At 38.5% G+C, this 23,871-nt stretch overlaps 1 protein-coding gene across 1 annotated transcript in view; it reads left to right on the forward strand.

Moving 5' to 3' along the window:
- Window positions 1–23,871, forward strand: part of LOC140515231 (connector enhancer of kinase suppressor of ras 2-like) — a 570,766-nt gene that overhangs the window by 280,493 nt on the left and 266,402 nt on the right. The window contains exon 6 of the mRNA XM_072625828.1: window positions 4,344–4,463. Within this exon, the coding sequence (XP_072481929.1) occupies window positions 4,344–4,463 (120 nt within the window). The remainder of the gene's footprint in view (window positions 1–4,343; window positions 4,464–23,871) is intronic.

Raw genomic sequence — 23,871 nt, forward strand, 5'->3', positions numbered from 1 at the left:
CTAGACTAATTATGCCTTTTTCCTAGTGTATAAAAGCAGCTGGGGAAACATAGAGCAAGAATCTTAGATCTTTCCTACAACCTACAAAATGCTGAATATGGAATCTAAACCAAGGCATCTACAAAATTTAAAGGAATTTCAAGGTGGATGTTATTTATCCCTGCCTTAGAGCTGGTCTCATTGCATCAGAGAAATAGGGTGACCCACTCAGGGTCATTCAGTGTAGCTGTGGTAGAACTTGGATTGCTTGAGAACCAACCTCATTGCCAATTTGCCAATTCACAGCATTAGGATGCTTAAATTTCACCTTGATTCTTAATTTAGAAAGCTAGTTGGGGAAGTGGGTAGTGGCTAATCCTAACAAGATGATTCATTTTATTAATAATAGAAGATCAAGTTCTTAGATGATTTAGATGAATGTGCATAATGAAAATCAGAGAAATGTTAGAGTAGTGTCCAGGGAAATCGAGATCCACCAGCTTGGGTGTTTCTTTAATACACAACATTCCTAAGGGACAGGAACATGAGGGTTTATATAACTGTGTAGCCAAATCATGTCCTGCAGATAATTCTGTCTACAGGATTATTCTCGTGTTCCCACCTGTCAATTTCACAAGTGAAAAAGATATAAAATAAAGAGGCTCCAAGGACAATTAATTCAAGGTTCCTTGTTGGCCACTTGTTTTCTTTCCTTGTTGCTTTCCCCCTCACTCTCACTAATTCTCTAGCTTCACCACTGTGAGGGGGTAGGGTGAGAAGTGTGAATGTAAAGTCACCTATCTTCCAAATGAAAAGAAGATAGCATTGGCACATAAATGCCAGAGGCCAGCCCTTCTGATGTCTTTTGGATTTCATTACTCAAATCACTCATGCCAGCACAATGTGGGTCGTGCTGTAAGATCAATGCTAGTGACTACATAGCTTAGCTAATGGTATGAATTAGGGCTTGTTGAAGAAGAAGCCTAAAGTGAAACACACATTCAGGGAAGCATTTGTGTCATTGTAGTGGATCCATCTGGAGAATGTCACAAATTGTTTGGCTTATAGTGGTTCTGGAGAAAGACTGAATGGAGATGACAGAATTGCCAGGAAAAAATGATAAAAGCTACTTCTTTCCTTTTTGTCTTTTTTTGTTTTTTCCCCTATTGTTATCCAAAAGATGCCATCAGCTGAAACAGATGCTGACAAAGTTCTGCTAAGGATAACACGAAACATGGTAGCTCTTTGCTGTCTCCCATTCTGTTGCTTCTTTGGAGTTCCAATGTGACAGATTCCATTTTTGACACTATCTTCTTTGGCATCTCTAAGGAATGGTACTCTTTAGAGTTTCAGTCTGTTACTTTATAGCTTTTATTGCCCATTACAATTCCTAATTGGTTTTAATTAAGGGCACAAAAGAGCAGCTAGGTGGTACAATGTATAGTGTGCCAGACCTGGAGTCAGAAAGACTCATCTTCTTGATTTCAAATCTAACCTCAGACACTTAGTAGCTGTGTTACCCTGGTCAAGTCACTTCACCCTATTTGCCTCCATTTCTTCACCTATAAAATGAGCTATAGAAGGAAATGGCAAACCACTCCAGTATCTTTGCCAAGAAAACCCCCAGATGGGGTCCTGTAGAGTCAGACATGACTGAAAGTGGCTAAACAAGAGGGGAATAAAACTGATGAACATTTATTTTTGAAAACAATTGAGAATTCTTTCTTTTTTGTACTTTTAGTTAATTTACTGGACAGAAGATGCTAGCAAAGGAAAGAGAAAAATCTGATAATAATTTCCAATAAAACAGTGACTAGATCGAGTGATTTGATAAAAAGTCCCAGGCAATTTTAACTCAGCATGTGGAAAAACCTGACAAGTGATTGTATTTATCTGAACGAGTAGTAGTACTTTGGGTTTAGAATCTTGCCTTGTGGTAGCTTCCTTTCTGATCTCAACAGCCAACTTTGCTTTTATAGATCTGTCTATAAACAGGTCACTATCAGGAGAGGGGATGGTAGTGAGGAGGGGAGGGGAAGAATAGACTGGCTATTACCTCAGACATTTTCATTTATTTCTGGGATAGTGTGATAGCTGAGCATGCTTGAACATATCTTCCACCAGAAGTCTTTAAACACTAGGAGAGAGGTGAGGGCTAGAGGATGGAGCACATGGGAGAAAAAACCAACATTCTTCATTGCATGCACTAATTCCTAGAAGCTGCCAACAGCACTTCCTATACTCAGAAGGTTCAAGAACTTCATTTCCCAAATAAAGACATACCTTGGCCACGTTTACTAGGGAATACTTCAAAAGAGACCATTCCCATGACCATCTTGTAAGGCGAAGTAAAGTGTTCCAACTAACACCAGCTTTCTATCACTCTGGAAAGAGGTAAACTGTCCAGTTTTATTAGTATTTTATAACATAGGATAGAAAATTATAAAACTGGAAGGGACTTTAAAAATTCTTAGTTCCAGCCCCACATTTTACAGGTCTGAACTCTGATGCTGATGATATAATGGAAAGTGCATTGAGCTGAGAGTCTAGGAGTATGGATTCTAGCTTGGGCTCTACCATTAATGACCAGCATGGTCATTCTACCCACTTCTACCCCTTAAATATCTGTTTCTCCTCTGTAAAATAAGAGGGTTGTCAGAACACTGATGATGAAGCATGCCTCTTGCTTCTTGGCAGAGAAATGATGGACTAGAGGTATAGAATGAGACATATATTTTCAGATACAGCCCATGTGCTGATTTGTTGCATTTGACTATACATATTTGTTACAAGGGAGGATGACTTAGTAGAAACCAATAGAGATGATAAAAAAGAAGGATGGAAGGAAGGATGGAAGGAAGGAAGGAAGGAAGGAAGGAAGGAAGGAAAAATAGCATTAATAAGGCAAAAAATAAATAAAATAAAAGAAGAGAAGTGCAGAAGGGGCCACAGAGTAATTTTGCTTCTAGCATATTAAATTTAATAAAAGCTTTTATAAAACACTTATTTAACCAAGGTTCACAGTCTCACAATCTTCTTTTTGTTTATTATTCTGCATATTGCAATTTTATGTTTATTAATGATTAAGTTCATAAAAAGAGGAAAAAATTGAAAAGAAAATGAAGAAATTGAAATAGATGATCTCTAGAGTGCCTTCTGGCTCAAAAATTCTGTGAGTCTGCCTAAAGAAAACAATCAACTCATGCATATATGTATGATTTTCCATAGCAAGTGCTCCTATTTAAACTGAAGCTTGCCTAAATGGTAAAATAGCAATGATATTTGATACTGACATGAATATGGAAGCTAAGTCACAAATGATATCAACTCTACTGTCCTTAAATAATTGAAAACCCTGATTATTTTCGAGCTATATTTTTGCTTAAAGCTAATATGAGATTGAGTCTTGCCTATGTTGTGAAAACGTCCAATTAGCTTTGTGTGATCCTCAACAGCAAATATTAAATAAACTCCTGCTCTGCGTAAAGTTCTTTGAATAATGCTGGCTATCCAAAGAGACACAAGATATGCCCCCTGTCCTCCAAAATTCTGAAGAGGCATAAGCTAGTTCAGTGGACCATTATTTAGAACTATTTTCTTTTTCCTTTTACTCTAATAACTTCTGATACTGACTTTTCCAAATCAAATTTTACTTATTGTTTCAAATAGAATATTAGAATTAAATGTAATTTTAAAAATTCACACTGTAGAAATTTCCCATAGGTACTTTGCCATAATTCAATATAATTTAAAGAAATGAGAGCATTGTCCCTGAAGGGAGAGGAAAAAAGGAAGGAGTAAAGGTAACTCTCCACCAGAAGTGCTTTGGAAATGAAGCCATCATAAATAAATAGATTTTGGCAGCTAGGATAAAATGTATAGGTAGATCGATGTATATTACTAGAGCTACTTATGCTTAACCTCTGTCCATCCAACATAGGACAGAGGAGCTTGGAAAATTGAATCCAGTGAAGTCTTTACACTTACAGGCATAATTTTTGTGCCTTACACACATAATTCAGTCTCCCATTTTTTTCTGCCTCATTGCCTAAAAGAATACACCTGGCATCCAACAAGCAAGTAAAATAGTATCTCTCCCTGAACTGTATTGGATTATATCCCGTACTGTAGTATAGTTAGTGAAATTAAGTATAACAGGCAGGCTTGTTTGGGGGAGTAAGAGAACACAGAATTAAATGAATAAAGAAACTTGAGTTGCCCATTAATGCACCACAAGAGGGACACAATTCACTTGAGGATCACACATTATTGTACATAAGCTAGACCTTTGGTCATGCTGCATTTATGATTTTAATGTGATAATTCACACATCTTTATGTTATTGTTTTTTCCCTTTATCCTAGTGCAAAAGTTTGACTGGAATCTGTGAGGCTATAATTGCTCTGTCTTCTGATACTCTATCACCTCACTCTGGACACTTAGAAGTTGTCTACATCAACAACATGGCAACCAGCAAGGGACTGGTAAGTCACTTTACAAAATATGGAAATCGACAAGCTTTGGGGTTCTTTTTCTTATTTTAAGGCATGACATAATGGTAAGTTAACATAAAAAGAAACTGAACTCTGAATAATTATAATAAGCTGTGAACTGTTCCAACCATTCTGGAAAGCAGTTAAGAACTATGACGCCAAAGTGATTAAACTCTATATAGCATTTAACACAGTGATATTGCTACTTGGTCTGTGCCCCAAAGAGATCAAAGGAAAAAGAAAAAATGATCCATATGTACACAAATATTATAGAGACTCTTTTTGTGATGGTAAAGATGGAAACACAGGGGTACCCATCAATTGGGTAATGGCTAAACAAATTATGGCATATGAATGTAATGGAATACTGTTGCTCTATAAGAAATGGTGAAGGAGATGGTTTCAGAGAACCTTGGGAAGACTTTTATGAACTGATGTAGAGTGAAATGTACAGAAATAGGAGAACAATTTATGCAATGACAATAATAATGGAAAGACAAAAAACTGAAAAATTTGGGAACTCTACACAACACCATGAGCAACCATATTTCCAAAAGATTCATGATAAAATGTGATATTAACTTCCACATAGAGTTAAGGTTAGTTAACTCTAACTCAGAGGGCAGACTGATGCTTTTTTTTGGACATGGCCAATATGTAAATGTATCTTTCTTGACTATACATGTTTGCAATTGTCTTGTTTTTCTTACTTTCTCAATGGAGCTGGGAAGGAGAGAATTCAGACATGAAAATAAAACAAAAATGAGTTTTAAAAATAATTATAATAGCCCATCTTTTTCCTATAGAGTAGATAAGAAAATATATCTCCTGTTCTTATCAGAGTAGCAGAAGACTGCAGGGGCTTAATGATTGTATGTGTTATTCAGTGTGCTCATTGTATCAGTTGTTTTTGCCTAGTTATTTTTCTTCAGTACAAGAGAGATTTTAATTTGGGTGTGAATTGTTCGGAGTAGGTGGTAATGACCGTGAGGTAAAAATAAATGATTAATGACCAGAGATGATCTGCAATGTCCCTTCCTGCCCAGTAGTTCCATGATTCTCTAATTATATTTGCATTTCTGTGAACTTTGAGTGATTTCTTCAAGTAGTTCTCTCTATAGCCAACAGAAAGTCTAGATACGGTATATCACTTATTAATTTCTGTATATTTTCTTGGAATAATTTTCTTCTACTATTATAATCTTCTCTTGACATATATACATGTAATGGAAATAATAAAATCACATAGAATGTTTCATTACAGTGTGATAGTCTGATGAGTTGCAGAGGTTAGAACTTTCTATACCAACTTATTTAGGCTGAAATATTGTTAATGCTGTGCAGAAATGGGCTTTTAAAGACTTGTCAATTTATGGCTAAAATGTGTGGATAGTATCGTTAAACTCTAAACTACATGCCAAAATGATATTTTAACACATAATGTAGTTCAGGTATCTTTTAAAGACAATGAAAGGATACCAAGCTGAACTCAGTCTTAGAGATTTGGGCACAATTTCTACCAGTAGAAAATCAAATATAAAAAAACAGTACTGGCTGGAAAGGAAGACTTGTGTAACTGAGACTTGTATCCATTCCAAAGTCATTTTTTTGTTGGTTTGACGGATGCAGCATGGTCAAGTAGTGAGATTGTTGTATGGCATTGGAGGAGATTTGGATTCTATTGAATTTACTATCTGAGTGTTCCTGAGCACTCTGTGCCTCAGTGTCCTCCTCTGTTCCATGGAGACGATATTATCTTCCTACAGTTTGCTGTAAGTAAAGTGTTTTGTAAAACTTTGAGTGCAACATAATTCCCCATAGTGTTTAAAGAAAGAACACTGATAGAAAAGTCTTCTAAATAACTGCTTACATAGAAGAAAAGAAAGTGAAGTGATAGAGAAGATAGCTCTGTCAAGGAAAACATTAGCCACTTCCTACAGTAACCAACTGAGGGTAACTGATGGGCCTCAAACCCATTGGTAAGTTGGGGGGAGATCTACCCCAAGCATGTGAAGACTTCCCTGGCAGAATAGGCAAATGTGAACAATTTGTTCCAGTGGGCTATGAAGGCAGCAGAAGCAGGCACTGTGGAGCACTTCCAGCTGGGTCAGACATTGAAGAAGTCAAGGTCATCCACTGAATCTTGAGCCATTGCCAGTCATCTTGACTTTTGCCTTGCCACTGAACTCTGATAACTCTAGAAGAGAGGGTGAGGCTGACAATTTCATGCAACTCTGTCTCACTTAAATAAAGTTTACACACAAGTCGAAATACATCATCCATATCATTTTACTATTTCATTATTTTATTATTTTGTTGTTCAACCACTTTGCTGTCTTATCATTTTACTGTGTTACAATTTTATTATTTTATCTACCTTGAAGCCTGTGACAATGGGCTAGTGACAAAACAGCAGGTGTGGATACACTGGGAACTCTAATCACAAACCTGCACATAGGTGGCACAGGTCATAGGGTCATCTTTTTTCTGAATTAAAGCAGCAGTGAGATTCAGCAACATCTTGTGTATCTGAGCAGCCTTTTTAAGGATCACACTGCTAGCCTCCTGGAACGAGGAAGGGGCTAGAAAAGGGGCCCTAAAAATTTTCTGCTTCACCTAGCCCTGTCCTGCTTACCGCAACAGGCAAGGATCCTACCCTGTGGTCAAAACACATGTGCAAAACTTTTGCAAAGATGATTCCACTCACCGTTGGTATATGGAATGTACACATACTTATGGACAACATGAAATCCATAGACCTGAAAGATGAACAGCTCTTGCTGTGAAAGAACTCAGCAGGTATCACATCCAAATAGCAGCCCTGAGTAAAACAAGACTGGCAACTGAAGGTCAGCTTATTAAAGTTGGAGCTGGATACATGTTTTTCTGGAGTGGCCACCATGATGAAGAGTACTGGAAAGCTGGCATAAGTTTTACAATAAAATCTAATCTAGTCAACAAGCTTGTATGCCTCCCAAAAGGAGTGAATGAAAGATTCATGACAATGTGATTGCCACTTGCAGCAAAATGCCATGCTCCCATCATCAGTGTCTATGCTCCCAATCTAACCCTGATGAGGTCAAAGAAAAATTTTATGAAGACCTGGGGACTCTCATCATCAATGTGTCAAAAGAGGACCAACTTGTAATTGTGGGTGACTTCAACACCAGAGTAGGCACAGATTATCAGATATGGCAGGGAGTCCTTGGGGGGAAAGGAGTCAGAAGCAATAATGGTCACTTACTATTGAAAATGTGTGTGTCTCATGCCCTTCTCATCACCAGCACTGTCTTCCATTTACCTAAATGCAATAAAACTTCATGAATGCACCCTCACAGCAAGCACTGGCCTTTAATAGATTACATCATTTTAAGGAGAAGAGACAGAGGGCATGTGAGAGTGACAAAGGCAACGTGTGGTGCAGAGTGTTGGGCTGATTGTAGATGCATCCTTTCCAAGTTAAACATTTGCATTCAAAGAAAGTGGCAGCCCCAAGGCCAGACAACTATCAGAAGATTCAACTTCAACAGATTAGAGCACTTCTCCCTTCATGAATACTTTCTTGCTGACTTGGAGGGAAAGCTGAGCCAAGACACAGTTGGCAACAGTAGAGCAGAAAAGGAGTGGGCAGTTTTCAGAGATTTGGTGTACAGCACCACATTTACTCATCTTGTCCAAAACACTCACAGATTGGTTTGGTGAAAATGATGGGGAAATTTAGACACTACTGAATAAATATGAGAACCCCACAAGGTTTACCAGCAGAACATCTCTAAGAAGGCAGTGTTTAACTCCATCAAAAGTAAAGTGTAAGTGAAGTTTAGAAAGATGCAGGATTCTTGGCTCAGTAAGAAGGCAGATGAGAATCAGTTTTATTCTGATAATAACAATCCAAAGCACTTCTGTGATGCCCTGAAGGTTATTTATGGGGTCATCTCAACTACTCAGTGCTCATGGTGCCATATTGATTGGTGACAAGGACATGATCCAGGAGAGATCAGCTAAATATTTCTATAGTGTTCTAAGTAGACCATCATCAATCAGTGCTGGTCATTGACTTTATACCCCAGGTTGGAGTCATTCCCTCTCTAACTGAACTTTCAACTGAAAAAGAACTTTTGAATGCCATTAGGCTCTTCTCATATTGCAAAGCTCCTGGTGCTGATTCCATTCCAGCAGAGATCTACAAGGCAGGGCATCAACTCCTCATACAAAAGCTGACTGAAATCTTCTGGATTATATGACTACAGAAGGTTATCCCCTAGGAGATCAAGGATGCCTCCATTGTCCATCTCTATGAAGGAAAAGGAAACAGGTTGTCCTGTGACAATCACCAGGGTAGGGGTGGGGGAAATCTTTCTCTTAGTCATTGCCATCAAGATTCATGCCAGAGTCCTCTCTAATCAGCTGATCTTTACCTGGAAGATGGTCATCTATCCAAGAGCCAGTGTGGTTTCAGAAAGGGCCAAGGCATGGTCGACATGGTATTTTCTGTCTGACAACTCCAGGAAAAATTCTAGGAGCAAAATAGAGGTCTGTACATAATGTTCATTGATCCTACCAAAGCCTTTAATACTATCAGTCTTGAGGGTTCATAGAAGATCATGGAAAAATTTGGTTGCCTGAAAAATTTCATCAGTATTGTATGCCAATTTCATGATAGCATGTTACACAGGTTCTGTTTAATGGATGGTGCTGTTGCCTTTTCCCAGTCAACAAGGGAATGAAGCAGGGCTGTGTGCTTGCTCCCCTGCCTTTTAGCCTGATGTTTTCAGCAATGTTTTTAGACTCCTTCAGTGAAGACAAAAACATCAATAAGATCAGCTACCATACTGACAGTGAATTACTTCACTCAAAAAGGCTACAAACCAAGACTAAAGTAGAGGGAGAGTGGGTGCATGACTTTTTGTTTACAGATGATTGTGCACTCAATGCAGCCTCTGAAGTGGATGTGCAACAGAGTATGCATCGATCCTCCACTACTTATGGTAATTTTGCCCTGACAATTAGCACAAAGAAAATAGAAATTCTCTACCAACCAGCACCACACCATCCATATGTGGAACCATTGGTTATAGCAAGTGAAAAATTTTGAATGCTGTAGAAAAGTTCTCTTACCTTGGCAGTATACTTTCGTAAGATAAAGTACCAGACGCTGAGGTCCATTTTTGAGCTGAACTACCATGCCTTCAAACCGTACTGCACAGAGTACAACTCCAATGGGCTAGCCATGTTGTTCAAATACCAAACATACATTTGCCAAAAAGACTATTTTATGGAGAACTCACACAAGGCAAGCACTCATATGGAGATCAGAAGAAATGATACAAGGACACTCTCAAAGTTACTTTGAAGAACTTTTGAATCAATTCTGAGAAATGGGAGATACTGACACAGAACCATCCAGTATGGTGTCATCACCATTGCATCTAGTCATCAAAGAAGGCACTGTGCTCTGAGCAAAGTGGAAAAAAAGTAGATCCAAAGAAATGTGAGATGTGCACATCTAGAGCCATCTCCACTCCAAATGTTCACAAAGATTATTTGTGCCTGACGTGTGACAGAGCCTTCCGAACCCACATTGGTCTGATCAGTCACAGTTGGACCCACCGTCCCTTGACCCTGACACAGTGATGTCATCTCTTTGAGAATGAAGTACAACAATAACAACAGACGCAGTGCTTAGTTTTGTAATATTAGGGAGAAAGCATGGTGAGTTGGAAATATCCCTGGATACAGTGTCAGAAGACTCAGATTCCAGGGTCTGTGCTACTGCTTGCTGGTTGTGCAACTTTGGGCAAATTGTTGCACTTCCCCATTTGTAAAATGTTGGGTGGGTGAGTGGTTTAGATCTCTTTCAGCTCTCACAGTCTGTGAATCTGGGATATTACCTGTTCTGGAGGGGATCAGTCAATGACTTCTCTTCCCTGTCCTTAGCACAGCTTCCAGAATTCTGGCTGGAGCTCACGCTACACTCAGCAGTCCCATTCAAAATGCTTCAGGTGGCCCAAGAAGTCCTCCACCATCATTTGGGGATATGCCACCAACGAGTCACTTTCCAACAGAGTCACCTCTCTCACATCCAGGCTGGTATTTGGGCACATTCAAATCCTTTCTAATAACATCTTCTGTGGGACCAACTCCCATGTGGTAAGTGGCTTTGTCTCCACAATCATGGATATATGTGTATATATATATATATATATATATACACACACACACACATATACATATATCTCAAATATATCTAGAATTCTCAGATCCTTTTTCAGGCTAATACTTCTAGAAGTAGATGCTGGAGGAGTAAATCCTTTGTTCTTAGTCATCCTTCAAAACACTTGTGAATATACACATGATAGTGATGGTTATAGAGCAGCCAATGGTGAAGATATTTACACTCTGGAAAACAGGATCCTTAGGTAGGCCAATTCCTGGTTATCTGTGTGACTAATTAAGAAGACTAAATAATGTAAAAGCATTTAGGGTTAGCTCTGATGTGCAACATTGCAATCATTTGACAATAGATTTGCAGATAAAAGTAATGTTTGCTTTAGGCAAACACCACAAACTCTTTGTATTTCCTGGGATCACCACCTGAATGGGGGTGGGGTTCAGCAAGTTCAACCCCAGATGGATTTCAGTAAACTACATCTTGATCCTTTTCTACATTAGCTAGGTAATCAAGAAATAGTCATAGTTGTCAGAACCAGTGAAATGTTTACACAATATTTTTGCAGTATCTAAAAATCTAGTACAGTAACTTATGAAAGCTTTAAAGCAAATAAATATTGAATTATTTCAAAGAGTGAAGAATTTTAAAAGAGAAGTGAAACTTTAAAAAAAAAGCCTGAAATACTATATAGCCAGCATTTCATAAAAATATCTTTCTAACAAAATATTTGCCTATGATGTCTCTCTCTCCAGAAATAAATATTTTTAAAAATATATAATTTTGTTCCTTCTGTGAGTGATTTCACTGAAAGATACAAAGCAAAGTGAGTCTGATAGCAGCATGGTACATGGAAAAGAATATTGGACTCAGAGTCAGAAGATTGGATTTTAGTTCTGCCTTATTAGCTATGTAAACTTGGGGGAGTCACTTAAACTGTCTGGTATCAGCTTCCTCATCTTTAAAGGGAATGAAAGTGTGCATGCTCTCTAGCTCAGCATGTTGTTGTATCAAATATGTAAAAGGCTTAGGGATAGAGAATGGAGTTCTGATTTCATTGCGCTAAGGAAGTCCCAGGTAAAGATTTTCTTTTTCCCTTTCCTAACATAGACTAGCACCTTCTCTGCCACTTGGGGCCTCAGAGAATTGTCTAGCCCAGTGGTGTCAAACTCAAATAGAAATGGGGGCCACCATACTGTACATAAGTATCTCTGTGGCCTTATATTGACTTAAAAGCCACACTTTTATATATTTACTTTTTTTTGATACATCAACACATTAATATCAGATAGAAACTACATTTTCATCTAGTTCCAGCTACATTAGGGAGTGTTCTGGTCTGCATGCAGCCTATTGGCCTTAACACATCTGGTCAGAGCACTATAAGGTTAAGTCACAGAATCAATGATATGTTACAAGTGGTACTTCCTGGCTTGGAGGCCAGCTTTCTATCGACTAGAACACACTGACTCTAACTTGCCTTAAAGCACCATACAAGTATAAGCTTTTTGTTATCATTGTTCGAAACTAGGGTTCAAATGATATTAATTTTTAAATGAAAAAAGTGTCTCTGGTGAATAACAACCTGTCCCCAAATTGCCCTGCCACTTGGCATTTCATTCTCTGTTCAGGGAAGAGAGGCTTGACATCATGTGGTTGATGTTTTGTCTGTCTACCTATGGCCTGACTCTGAAGAGGAATGAAGTAATTATCCAAGGCCCTGGGCTTGCTGTGTGCTCTTCTTGTACCTTCCTGCCACAGCGCTCCAAACAATGACCCTGAGAAGCTCGCTGTAGGAGTTAGACCGGGTGAGGCAGATGTGCCTGACTCCCTGTGAGCTGTGTGAAATTGGCAGGCTGAAGCTGCTCTTACAATAGCTCACACTTAAGGTGGGATGCTCTGTACTCTTGAGGTTGGAGCACTAAAAGCCTATCCAGTTTTGTTTGATTTTGCTCCAAACAGCATTAACCACACACCTTTGCAGGACCTTCTAGTTGCTTCTGTGGAAATATGGCCATATATGTTGTCACATTAGTGAAAATAGAGGCAGCTGCATAGTCTATTGGCTTTTAGACATGACCGGGGTGGGAGATAGGAAGGAGATTTCTAATTTTGTGATTCTTAGCTGACTCAACTAGATATTGAGGATAGCTCTTGACTGAGACAAGCCAGATAGTTTGATTCAGCAGTTCTAATTAAAAAAAAAAAGTTGAATTTCTGTCCCCTGGAATTAAGTGTTCAGAAATGGCCCTGATCAGAAGCAGAAACACTTAGGCAGCTGAGCCCTAAACAGACGTTCCCCTTGGCTGAAAACATGTCATTTGCCATGAAATCAACTTTCAACAGATGCTTTGCAAATCCTGACTTTGGCAGAGCTGCCACTGGCCAGTCTTGAGGTGGAGTCCATGGGGTGGGGGTATTCCTTCCTCAGGGGCTGATATAAACCACCAGTAAGGGGGTGTGAAGAGTCATAGTGTGGATGACAGTTAGCCAGGTCAAAGCTTCTTATCTTCTCAAGTAAAATTGTGAGGAATTTAGATGTTTTATTTATATTTTAAATGTATATCCAACTGACAAGAGAAAAACACAAATATCCTTTCTCTTCTTCATGTATGTCTATAAAATAGAACTTCTTTTCTTTCTTTTCAAAAAATATATTTGAGTGAAGGCAAATCAGTCAGTTAATAAACATTATGAAACCCTTCCCCCATACCAGGTACCAGGGCAATACAAAGGAAGACAAAAGTCAGTCACTGCAGGGAGACAACATACAAATAACTGTGTATAAATGAACCAGAAAGTGAATAAACAGGAAATAATCAACTAGAGAAGGCATTAGAATGAAGGGGGATCAGGAAAGGTTTCCTGTAAAGTTGAGATTTAAACTGGGACTCGAACCAAGCTAGGGAAGCCAGGAAGCAGGGATGGGAAGGGAGATCATTTCAGGCATAAGGGACAACCAGTGAAAATGCCTGGAGTTGGGAGATGGAGGGACTTTGGGGAGGAACAGTGAGGAGGCCAGTGTCACTGGAACAAGTGAGGAGACTGCTATATGACGACTGGTTTAGAAAAATTACTTTGGCAACTGAATGGAGAATAAACTAGAGTGAGGAGAGACTTGCATCAAGTAGACCAAGCAGCAGGCTCGTGCTCTAGTACAGACCTGAGGAGACAAGGGCCCATGCCAGGGTGCTGGTGGTTGTGGTGGTATCAGAGAAGAGAAAAGGGCCATCTGAGAGATGGTCCAAAGATGAAATCAACAGATCTTGGCAACAGATCAGATATAGGCCATGAACAAGGGTAGGAGTCAAGGATAACACCTAGGTTGTGAGCCTGGGGTCACAGGAGGATGGTGAAAAAGAGATTTTCTAAAACTTTACTGTCATTATTTCATTCTCATCATTTAAGATAGGGATCAGAGAGAAATGATCCAAGGACAACTGCTATCCTGCTATCATTCTTGGATATTTGATATTGTATAGACTATTACACAGGTGGATGAAGTCCACTTTTTGCAATTGAATAATGATATTGGGATATAAGCTCATCTTCTATTTACCAAAAACTTCTTCTGGACAACTACAGTTCTATACAGGACAATAAGAATAACACATATACTTTTACCTTCCACTACTCTGTATTTCAAAAGCTTTTCATTCCATGAAGTTTGGAGACTAAACTTATTAGATATGCAACATCTATTAAAATAATATTCCTCAGTTTTTAGGGATCCAAATTCCCTGGGCTGTTGTAGGCATCAATTACATCTATAGTGATGTGCCAGTTCTATTGAAGTTGAATTCTCTTTATAAAGAATATTGAGTTTCCTATATCATAGTCAAGCTGCATGATTATGTCAGTCTAGGTATCCAGTAGATGTTCCCCTTTTGCCAGACTGCAAGTGATATACAGTTTCTGTCACTTCTTGGCATGATTTACATTGAAAAACAAGTCTAGACTTCTTATGGATAAGTTCTTGGAAATCTCTGGTGGGAATGACCTGATCCTGAACTATGGTCATAAACCTCTCACATGACTTTGCTTCTTTGTTGATGTATGGTTGAATTCATATGATTGTCACCTACTGAGCACTTTGGAATCTCGCTCTTCAGTCTTAACTGAATCATAGTCTCTGTCCTGAGACTAAATGCTTTCAGTTACATTTGACAAATCCAGTAGTGTGTACATTTCCTTAGTCTTTATGATCACTTTGTGAAATGAAGTTTATGTGTTTCAAAAAAATGTTTTCCTGTAAATTCTTAATTTGCTTGTATATGTTCTGAGTTCTAACAATCTTCTTCCTCCTTTGGGGGAGAAAAGAAAAAAAAACAAATATCAATGTTTCTGTAATGGCCTTAGGGGCAAAAAACCCCTATATTTCATTAACATTGCATAGATTTTTGTTTGGACTCAGATTCCCTGTTATCCTTCTGACTATGCCAAAGATATTCATTAATATTGATCCTGTACGATTGGTGATTGAATGCCTGGCTTAAGGATGCCATTTTCAATCTCTAGATACAGCTGCACTATCCTCTGTGGATCTTGTAGGGGAGAGATTGCTGCCTAAGTATGAGGTGGACTTGTCACATCTAAACTCCTAGTTTTTGAGTCTGTAGGATATTTTTGGAGGTTTCAATTGTTCTTCCCCATACGTTAATCTTTCATTAATATGTTCATGTGTGTCAAACAATTGTGTGTGCAGATAAATATAATTAGCCAGAGGGAAAAACTTGCAAGTATAATTATTAAACTTCAGTAAGTGAGCAAACATGTTCTGAGAAAATTGTGGAGGACCTTGGAAAATTTGGTTCACTACCAACTGAAGGTATATCATCAAATACTTTTCTCATTTGAATATATTTTCTATCAGTCTTCCTTAATTCTGGAAAGAAGAGAGTGAATTTTAAGGTCTCCAAACTAATATTGCATGAAGAGGAAATCATACAGAGAGATATTCACAAGAGTCTCAATATAAGTCCTAGTGGAATCGATTTCCTTGTAGTAAACTGGTATGTTTAAACCATCTCTAGTGTGTAGCTTTGCTGTGGTTGTATTTTTCCAAAGCATCTTTTTTGTTGTTCCTTTAAAAAGATTTTGGAATTCCATTCCAGATGCAGCCCAGAGCTTATGCTACTTCTTTCTAAGGGTAAACTTTAAAATGCACAGTAATTCTCCCAGAAGTCCAGGATGGATTCTCCTTTCCAAACTGTTTCTGTAGGTGTCAAAGTCTTCCCACACTGACAGACAGAGTCCCCCATAGATATTCAGAGCAACTATTGCTGTGGTGAACTCAAATGAATTGTGTACCCCTTATGTTATCAGTTTCAGTGGCCAAGCAGGCTCTGACAGTCCACTGGACAGGAGCCTTGATGACAAATGTTCCCACTACAACAAAGGTGATTTGATGTGCTATCTGTTTAAGCACAACACATATTTGTCCTTAAATCTCACTACTGTTCAAAGGGATTTTGAGGAAATGGGAATATGGTGGAGGAGAGCTACCTTTATGAACAAATTTTTTTTCTTCTATGTTGTAATCCTCTAGCTGAATTTGTTTTCTGAAGTGCAAAACTTGTTTCTTGTATGTCAGTATTTCAAAAACACCTACATGCCCATTTTTAAACAGCTTTAAAACAATATGCTACTGTAGTAGGGAGAGGAGGGAGACATTTTGACAAAGCCACTCAGAGTAATTGCTCTTGATTTTTTGATGATATTATTTTAAAAGTTTGTTATTTATTCTTTTTTTTTCTTGATAGATGTCAGCTTGTTTCTCTTTTCTTTGCTGGAGGGACAGGAAGATGGAAGACAAATTGGAGTTGTTTTGTAGGATTTGAACGAAAAAATGAATATCGATTGGGGGTGCTTTTTTGGTTTACTCCCTGTAACTAAGGCCACTGTGATTAATACCAAGCTAGTAAATATAGCCTAATTTCTGGATACAAAGGCTTTGCCTATTACCATACGAAGACTGTCTAGCCAGCACAGAGTGTAGATCTGGCAATTATCCAGTTTATTTGCACACTGTAGCTAGAAAAATGGCACAATTTGGGCCCCAATATAATTTTTTTCCTCGTGGTTTTAATTTGCTGAATGTTGACCAAAAGTGGATCATCAACATTCAGTGTAGAGTAGAATGTAATAAAGCCTTACAGTGTTTTATTCTGAATTTTGCTTCTCCTTTTCTATATTTGATCATGAAATCATTGATTCATCCTGAACGCAATGTGAAGAGATTTTACACCACTTTATTATGATGTCATTTATTACTCAATGTAACTTCATCCTTCTGAATTATGAGTATTCTAATTTTGTCTGTTACAAGTTCAGGAAGGAAATGACTAGATTTTCCCTGAGGAAGTAGGTGATGGATTTGAAAATGCTCCCCAAGAATATCCAATTCATTTCATATCTAGCAGCTGATTTTTTATATCTGGGGGTTTACAACTCAGCAATACTTTTAGGTGATACCATTAACAGTGTTATGCCTAAATCTTGTTAGTTTCTCCAGCATGACATAATGCTTGATTTGGAGCCAACCAAACTGATGTGTTTTCAGTCTTGCAGAATGACCTTACTTTCTTGCACTGGACTCTAAGTGAACAGATCTAGGTTCTAACCCTGGCTCTGTCACTAACTCAACTGTGCTGTTTTTCAGTCACTTCAGAAGTGTCTGACTCTTCCTGATCCCATTTGGGGTTTTCTCGGCAAAGATACTGGAATAGTTTGCCATTTCCTTCTCCAGCTCATTTTACAGATGAGGAAACTAGGGCAGACAGGGTGAAGTGACTTGCCCAGGGTCACACAGCTACTAAGTGTCTTGAGGCCAGATTGGAACTCAGGAAGATGAGTCTTCCTAACTCCAGGCCCAATGCTCCATCCACTGTGACACCTAGCTACCCTGTGTTAACTTTAGGCAAGTAATTTCATTTTATTGAGCCTTGATTTTCTTGTCAAAAAAAAAAGGAGGTTGGTTTAAAGGCTCTCTAAGGTACCTTCTTCCTCTATGATTTTATGACCTATTTTAGAGTGTTAACTCAGCACAGCAAAAACTTTAAATAAAATAGGTCATAGAATCATAGAGTGAGAATACACCTTAGAGAGCCTTTAGACCAGGGATTCTTACCCTGAGAGTTGGTGGATAGATTTCATAGGGTCTATGAACTTGGTTGGGAAAAATTACACCTTTGTTTTCACTAACCTCTAGCTGCAGTTTGTCATTTCCTTCAATTATTTAAAAACACGATTCTGAGGGAGGTTCCGTAGGCTTCACCAGGCTACCAAGAGAGTCCCTGATCAAAAGGTTAAGAACCCCCACTTTAGTCCAACCCCCTCCTTTTTTGAGAAAAAAACTGAGGCCCAGTGCCCCCAAAGCACTTGCCCAAGAGTTAAGCCCAGTTAAGGTAGTGAGGGGAAAAGCCAAGGCTAGTCTTCATTTAAAGTCCAATAGACACAAACCCTTGGAGTATATTCTACTTAGCCCAGCCACAGATGCCACTTATGGCACAGATGCCACAAGGGCAAGGACTTGTTGGGAAAGGGCTCATTCCTCTCTAATGAGGACATTGCATTTCCTGGTCTAGAAAGTAAGTGACTCTAACATTTGGTTCCAGAGCCAGCAGTCAAAAGTTATAACAATGCGAAAGGCCTTAACCCTGCCTGTGATTACAAAGGAGTCAGCCAGTCTCATTCTCTCAGTGCTATACCTCAGACAGCTCCAGTAACCAGGGCATGACTTTTCAATTATTCAAATACATAATATTTACTACATGCACATTTGTGTTCAAGCAAGTGGAACCTTGGCTATCAAAGGAAGTCTTTATAAAGACTCAAGAAGAATCCTCAGTAGTCAGCCTCACTGACTGTGATTTGTTTAAAAAATTAAAGCATGATCTGAAAATCCTTGTCACTTAAGACAGGCTTCGTAATCCTTTTCTTTTCTAAGTAGAATATTTATGGTGAAAGGTTAATTGAAGAAAATATATTTCTAGGCTGTTTGGTGGTATGAATGAATGAGTAAATAAAAGTATTTCTTAAGTGCTTACTATGTACCAGGTACAAATACAAAAATGAGACAATCCCTGCCCTTAACAATCTTATGTTCTGAGTGGGAGACAACACAGATAGGGGAGTCATAATCAGGGAGAAGTATCTTGTTCTGGGAAGTTACCAGGATAGTGAGTGGATTAATAGGGCAGCCAATTTACATTGTATTGCTTTGGTCATACTTTCCAGAGCAAGAGGGGAAAGTGTGTGTAGGGAGAAGAGAGTAAAAGAGGGCTATGTCCCCTGCAAGTCAGAAAGTGGTCTGAGTGAAAGAGCATTGTTGGGTCTGAGCCTGGCCCAGGGAAGGAGTTCCCAAGCTGCTTCAGGGCATGGTCTCTGGAAGGTTCTGTGGAAGGATGCAGTAATAGAGAGTATTCCTCACACTATTTTTTGTTGGTCACATTTTCAGTGATCATTATTATTTAAAGTAAGAATAAAATGTTCTGGGTCATGGGACCAACAGAATGGATACCAAGAGCCCACAAAAGGTAAAAAACTCCATGAACTAATGCCAAATTCACACTCATTCAGCATCCCCTCCTGTGGATTCATGGGGTTGAAAACAGAATTTAGCTACATGGGACCCAAACTGTCCCCTACTCTCAGTGCCACAGAGATACAAATGCCAATCTTCAGAAATTTACTGGAGCTACTGTAACAGAGCTATGCAAGAGATTGAAAGAACTGAGGGAAGAGAGCAAGATGAGTCCATGCTTGTATCAGAGAACAGCTGTCCACTTTAAACCCTCTCCCCATGCCACTGAGATCCAAACTCCAAATTGCAGAAAGTTGCCCAGCTGCAGCGTTCTATGCCGCTGGACCAGAGCTAAAGAATATGGGCAGGACATATTTGTGGGAGCAGGGTGCTGTGTGGAATTCCACTAAGCCTGAGGGAGCATCTAGTTGATGCCAATTCTGTCCTACCAAAATCCCCTTGGGGTAGAGATCTGAGCTATTGTACTGTGAATTGCCTAGCATAGGAAGAGCCCAAGACACTTTGAAGTTCAGACCCTGCAGAAACCACCATCAGAGGGGAGCGAATCAGAAAGTGAGCAATAAGGGAAAATAAGGAAAACAGTGTTGAAATTACCAAACATCTCAGGAAGAAGAAAAAGGAAAGATCTTGAGCATAAGCAGATAAACCAATAGGGAGGACATTAACAACAAAAGGAAATATGGTCTCCAGATTTAATAAAAGAGTTCAGGAACCTATGAATAAATGCTACAAAATAAAGGAAAATTGTTCAACATTTTATAAGGCAGAGGACCCTGTGGTTTTGAGGAGAGCTTGGAACCTCAGCTTGCTGTTTTCTCATGGCTTAAAAAGAGGAATAAGAATTGTGAGAACAGAATTTATGGCCTACACAGCAAAAATTAATTGGCAAAAAAGAAAAGCTTGGCAAGTCTCAGCAAAGAAACAAAGGAGAGGACAGCTGATTGGGAATACAAGTAAATGGAAGTGAAAGATAATTTGGAAGAAAAGGGAAAAAGAACAATAACAGTAGAAGAAAGCATGCTCTCACTTAAAAATAAAACATATTGATCTTGAGGACAGGATGCACAGAGACAACTTAAGAATTGCAGGTTTCCCAGAAGAACACTTCAAGTCAAAAACCTGAACTCCATATTGCAAGAAATAATACAAGAATACTTCCCAGAGACACTAATGTATTGTTGGTAGAGTTGTAAACTGGTTCAATCATTCTGGAAAACAATCCAGGACCTATGCCAAAAGGGCTACAAAACTGTGCATACCCTTTGATCTAACTGGTTCTTACCTCAGGAGAAGAATTAGATCCCTTAGAGGCAACTGACCCCCAGATGAGTGCCTGAACTTGGGGAAGAGATTTGGGTGCCAATGAGGGAGAAGGCAAGGTTTAGGTCAATAATGAAATGCATAATCAGGGACATGAATAATACTCTGTCTGTAGCATTAGAGAATTGGTATTTTTCTAAGAATGAGCTAGAATAGAAAAAAAATAGGAGCTAGGTGGTAAGCACTACAGCACAATAACAGAAACTGTTTAGAAAGGAAGGCCCACAATAAGCCTGTGATTTTAGACTTAGTTCTCCAAGGATCTGATTTCTCACAGTAAAATGTGGCAGTCTTGAAGAAACATGTTGGCATTGGGTTCAGATCACACTAGATGACTATTGTTGCTCTAGCCAACTCTGAAATTATATATTGGAAGTCATTGTGTAGTACTTATGTCTCAAGCCTTCCTGTAAAAAAAAGACCCTTGTTAAGGTGTATCTAACTCACTGTGGCCATTTTTCTATGGCAAAATGTTACAGTACATCTCAAAAAAGCTGTCATGTGAGTTCTTTAAAAACACCTCTACTGTGCCTTGATTACTTGTGATTCTAAAATGTTGTAAGGAAAAATCCAATTGCTAAGTGTATTTAATAAAAGTCTTATGCCTAACTTTTTCATTATTGCTTGAGCTTTTAAGAAATGTCTAGAATGGAATTTATGTTCTCATGTAATAATTCGTGGACACATTAAAATGGGAACACGTGTTTTTCTTGGCTCTGAATGTGTTGTGTTTTGTTTTATTTTATTTCACTTTATTTTGCAAGTTTTATTCAACCATGGTTCCCTCCAATCTGCTGAAATGCCATTGAGCTTAATCCAAAACAAGTGTTGTTCTGTTATTGTGCAAACATCTTTTATTTGTTTATTACAATATTGAAGGGAGCTGGTTTGTGTAGAATTAACCACCCACATATCCTAATTATTTCTTCGCTTGCTTTTTCTTTGGGGGATGTATATCAAGTCAACATATGATGGGCTGTGTGTAATCACAGGAACTACTAAAAATGTAAGCTTTTGGAGTTTGGGAGTTTTCCTTTGTGTTTGTTTTCATATGTAATTGGCTGATCTCTGGCATTTTAATTTCTGTCTTTGGAGATTTAAGGTGGGTGGACTGCTTTTCTTCCCTTTAACTTCCTTTAATTTATCTTTGTTATCTTAAACGTACCCAAGGGTCTGGGAAATGGCTACAATTTAAAAATGTTTATTAGCAATTGAATTTCGAAGAAATCTTGTTCCTCAAAAAAAAAAACCCACCAAAAAAACAAACCTCACCATGTTTTCTGATCTAAATCCATAGCTTGGTTTATTTAAAGTATTAGCAAAAAAAATTTCAATTAGGAAACATAATTGATATCTGCTTTCTTTTTAATCACTTTTTTACATTCTTCAAGAAACATATAACCTGCCCCTCCCTGACATTATTGCCATGAGGGGACAGTATAACATGTATAGGTTCTTGGCACTGTAGAATTGTAGTCCTAGAACACACTTTAGGGGTTGGATCTACATGAATCAGACTATCAGATGTCTGGCTCCAAATGTCTTAGCCTCACTCAATTGTCTGTCTGTTTCTTTCTGTCTGAGAAGGGCTTGTTTAACAGCAAGGCAGGGACACAACCTGACTCAGTGAAAGTTCACCAGATGTTTGCCTAGATAAACAGAGAGCAGCACTACTTTGTCTCAGAGATCAAGTGTATTGGGCTTGAAGGAGGAAAATGAAGCCTCTTTGGAGGACTGGAGATGGTAGTGACTCGAATTGGTTATCAGGACTATATTTCTTTAACATACAGTTCTTTTTACATGACATTTTTTATTTCCAATGAGAACATTTTAATGCACTAGGCGTATGTGATTTTCACCTTAGCTATACATCAAATCTGAGTCTTTTTTTCCCTGAAAAATACTGTTCTCCAAATAATTAAGACTCTTGGCCACTGACTTTACAAATAAGGAAACCCCACCCCACTCCAAAAATTGAGGAAACCGAATAAGCTAATGAAGGTTTGATGCCTGAAGTTGTCATTTATCCTAGGTCTTAAAAAGAGTCCTATTATGCAAATACAACTGGACACTGCAAATGATACCAGTAAAATGAAGTTATGTTGCTTCTTAGGGTTCTTTTCTCTTTGTATTTAACTGAATTTTGAACAGTGACTAGAAGTTAGACAGTAAGGAAGGGAGCCAGACATTCCAGGTAGAGAAATAGCATGACCCTAAAGGCATGTAGGCAAGCATGGGCATGGTGGCATACACAAGCAGTACACAAGCATCGAGCACCCAGCTAGAGCTAAGTGGAATCATGGAAGACCAAGGATTTTCCATCTTATCCTTAAGACCATGAGGACATTGAATATCTTTGGACCCAGAAGAGTGACATGACAAAAGTGGTGCTTTCAGTCCATGAGTCCAGTGGCAATATAGAGAAAGAATTGGGTGGGATGTTGATAAAGGAGTTGTGCTATAGCTGATTCCTGCAATAACTCAGAAGTGTGCAGTAATAGAGGACTGAGCAGGAAAGTGGTGCCCATGGAAATGGAGAGGAGCTAGTATGAGAGATATTATCCCAAAATACACAAAACCTTCAATAATACATGGAAGGGATGAACGAGGGGAGTCAAAGATGACTAGGGGCTTCACAAGTTAAGAAAATGGTGCTATCTTTGACATACTTAAGGAAATCATAAATGTAGAGATAGGGTTAGATTCATGGTGGGGGATGGTGAAAAAGGAATTAGTTTATTTTTAGGCACACTAAATTAGGAGAAAGTAAGCGCCTTTATATTGTTCCTCCTTTAACCATTTTATTCAAGATTGGGAAAAATTAAATGAGAGTTGTTAACATGAAACAAAAATGTCAATAGAAGCTAACATAACTAACCATCTTTGCACACAGATATTAATTGGTATGACCCAAGAAAATGTTCATTTCATACAAATTGGAGAGGTCAGAAATATTTATTGTACTGAGGTCTTTGGGAAATTTTAGTTTCATTTTGATTATTTTAGTTGCTAAAACTGTGAAAGCCAAATTATACTATATTTTATTTCATACAGTTTTCTTAATTCTCAAGAAAAGGTACCATTTTCTGTTTTAGTCTATTTTGAAGCTAGGCATTGATTGTTCTTGTAAGGAATAATTTATAGTCACCAGATTGTTGGTTTCTCTTGGCTGAAAAGTTTAGGCAAATGCCCAAAGGCAAACCAGATGTTTAGTTGCAGGTTACAGGGACCAAAAAGGACTTGTCCCCTTTCCGTGTTCAATTCTAAGTACGAGGTATGTGTAACGTAGCTCTCCAGGACTCTGAATAGCATCTTAATTGATCTCATTGCCTCCAGAAGTTAATCCTCCATAACACCACCAGACT

This window comes from Notamacropus eugenii, chromosome X (genome assembly GCF_028372415.1).
Source record: "Notamacropus eugenii isolate mMacEug1 chromosome X, mMacEug1.pri_v2, whole genome shotgun sequence".
Classification (NCBI taxonomy): Eukaryota; Metazoa; Chordata; class Mammalia; order Diprotodontia; family Macropodidae; genus Notamacropus; species Notamacropus eugenii.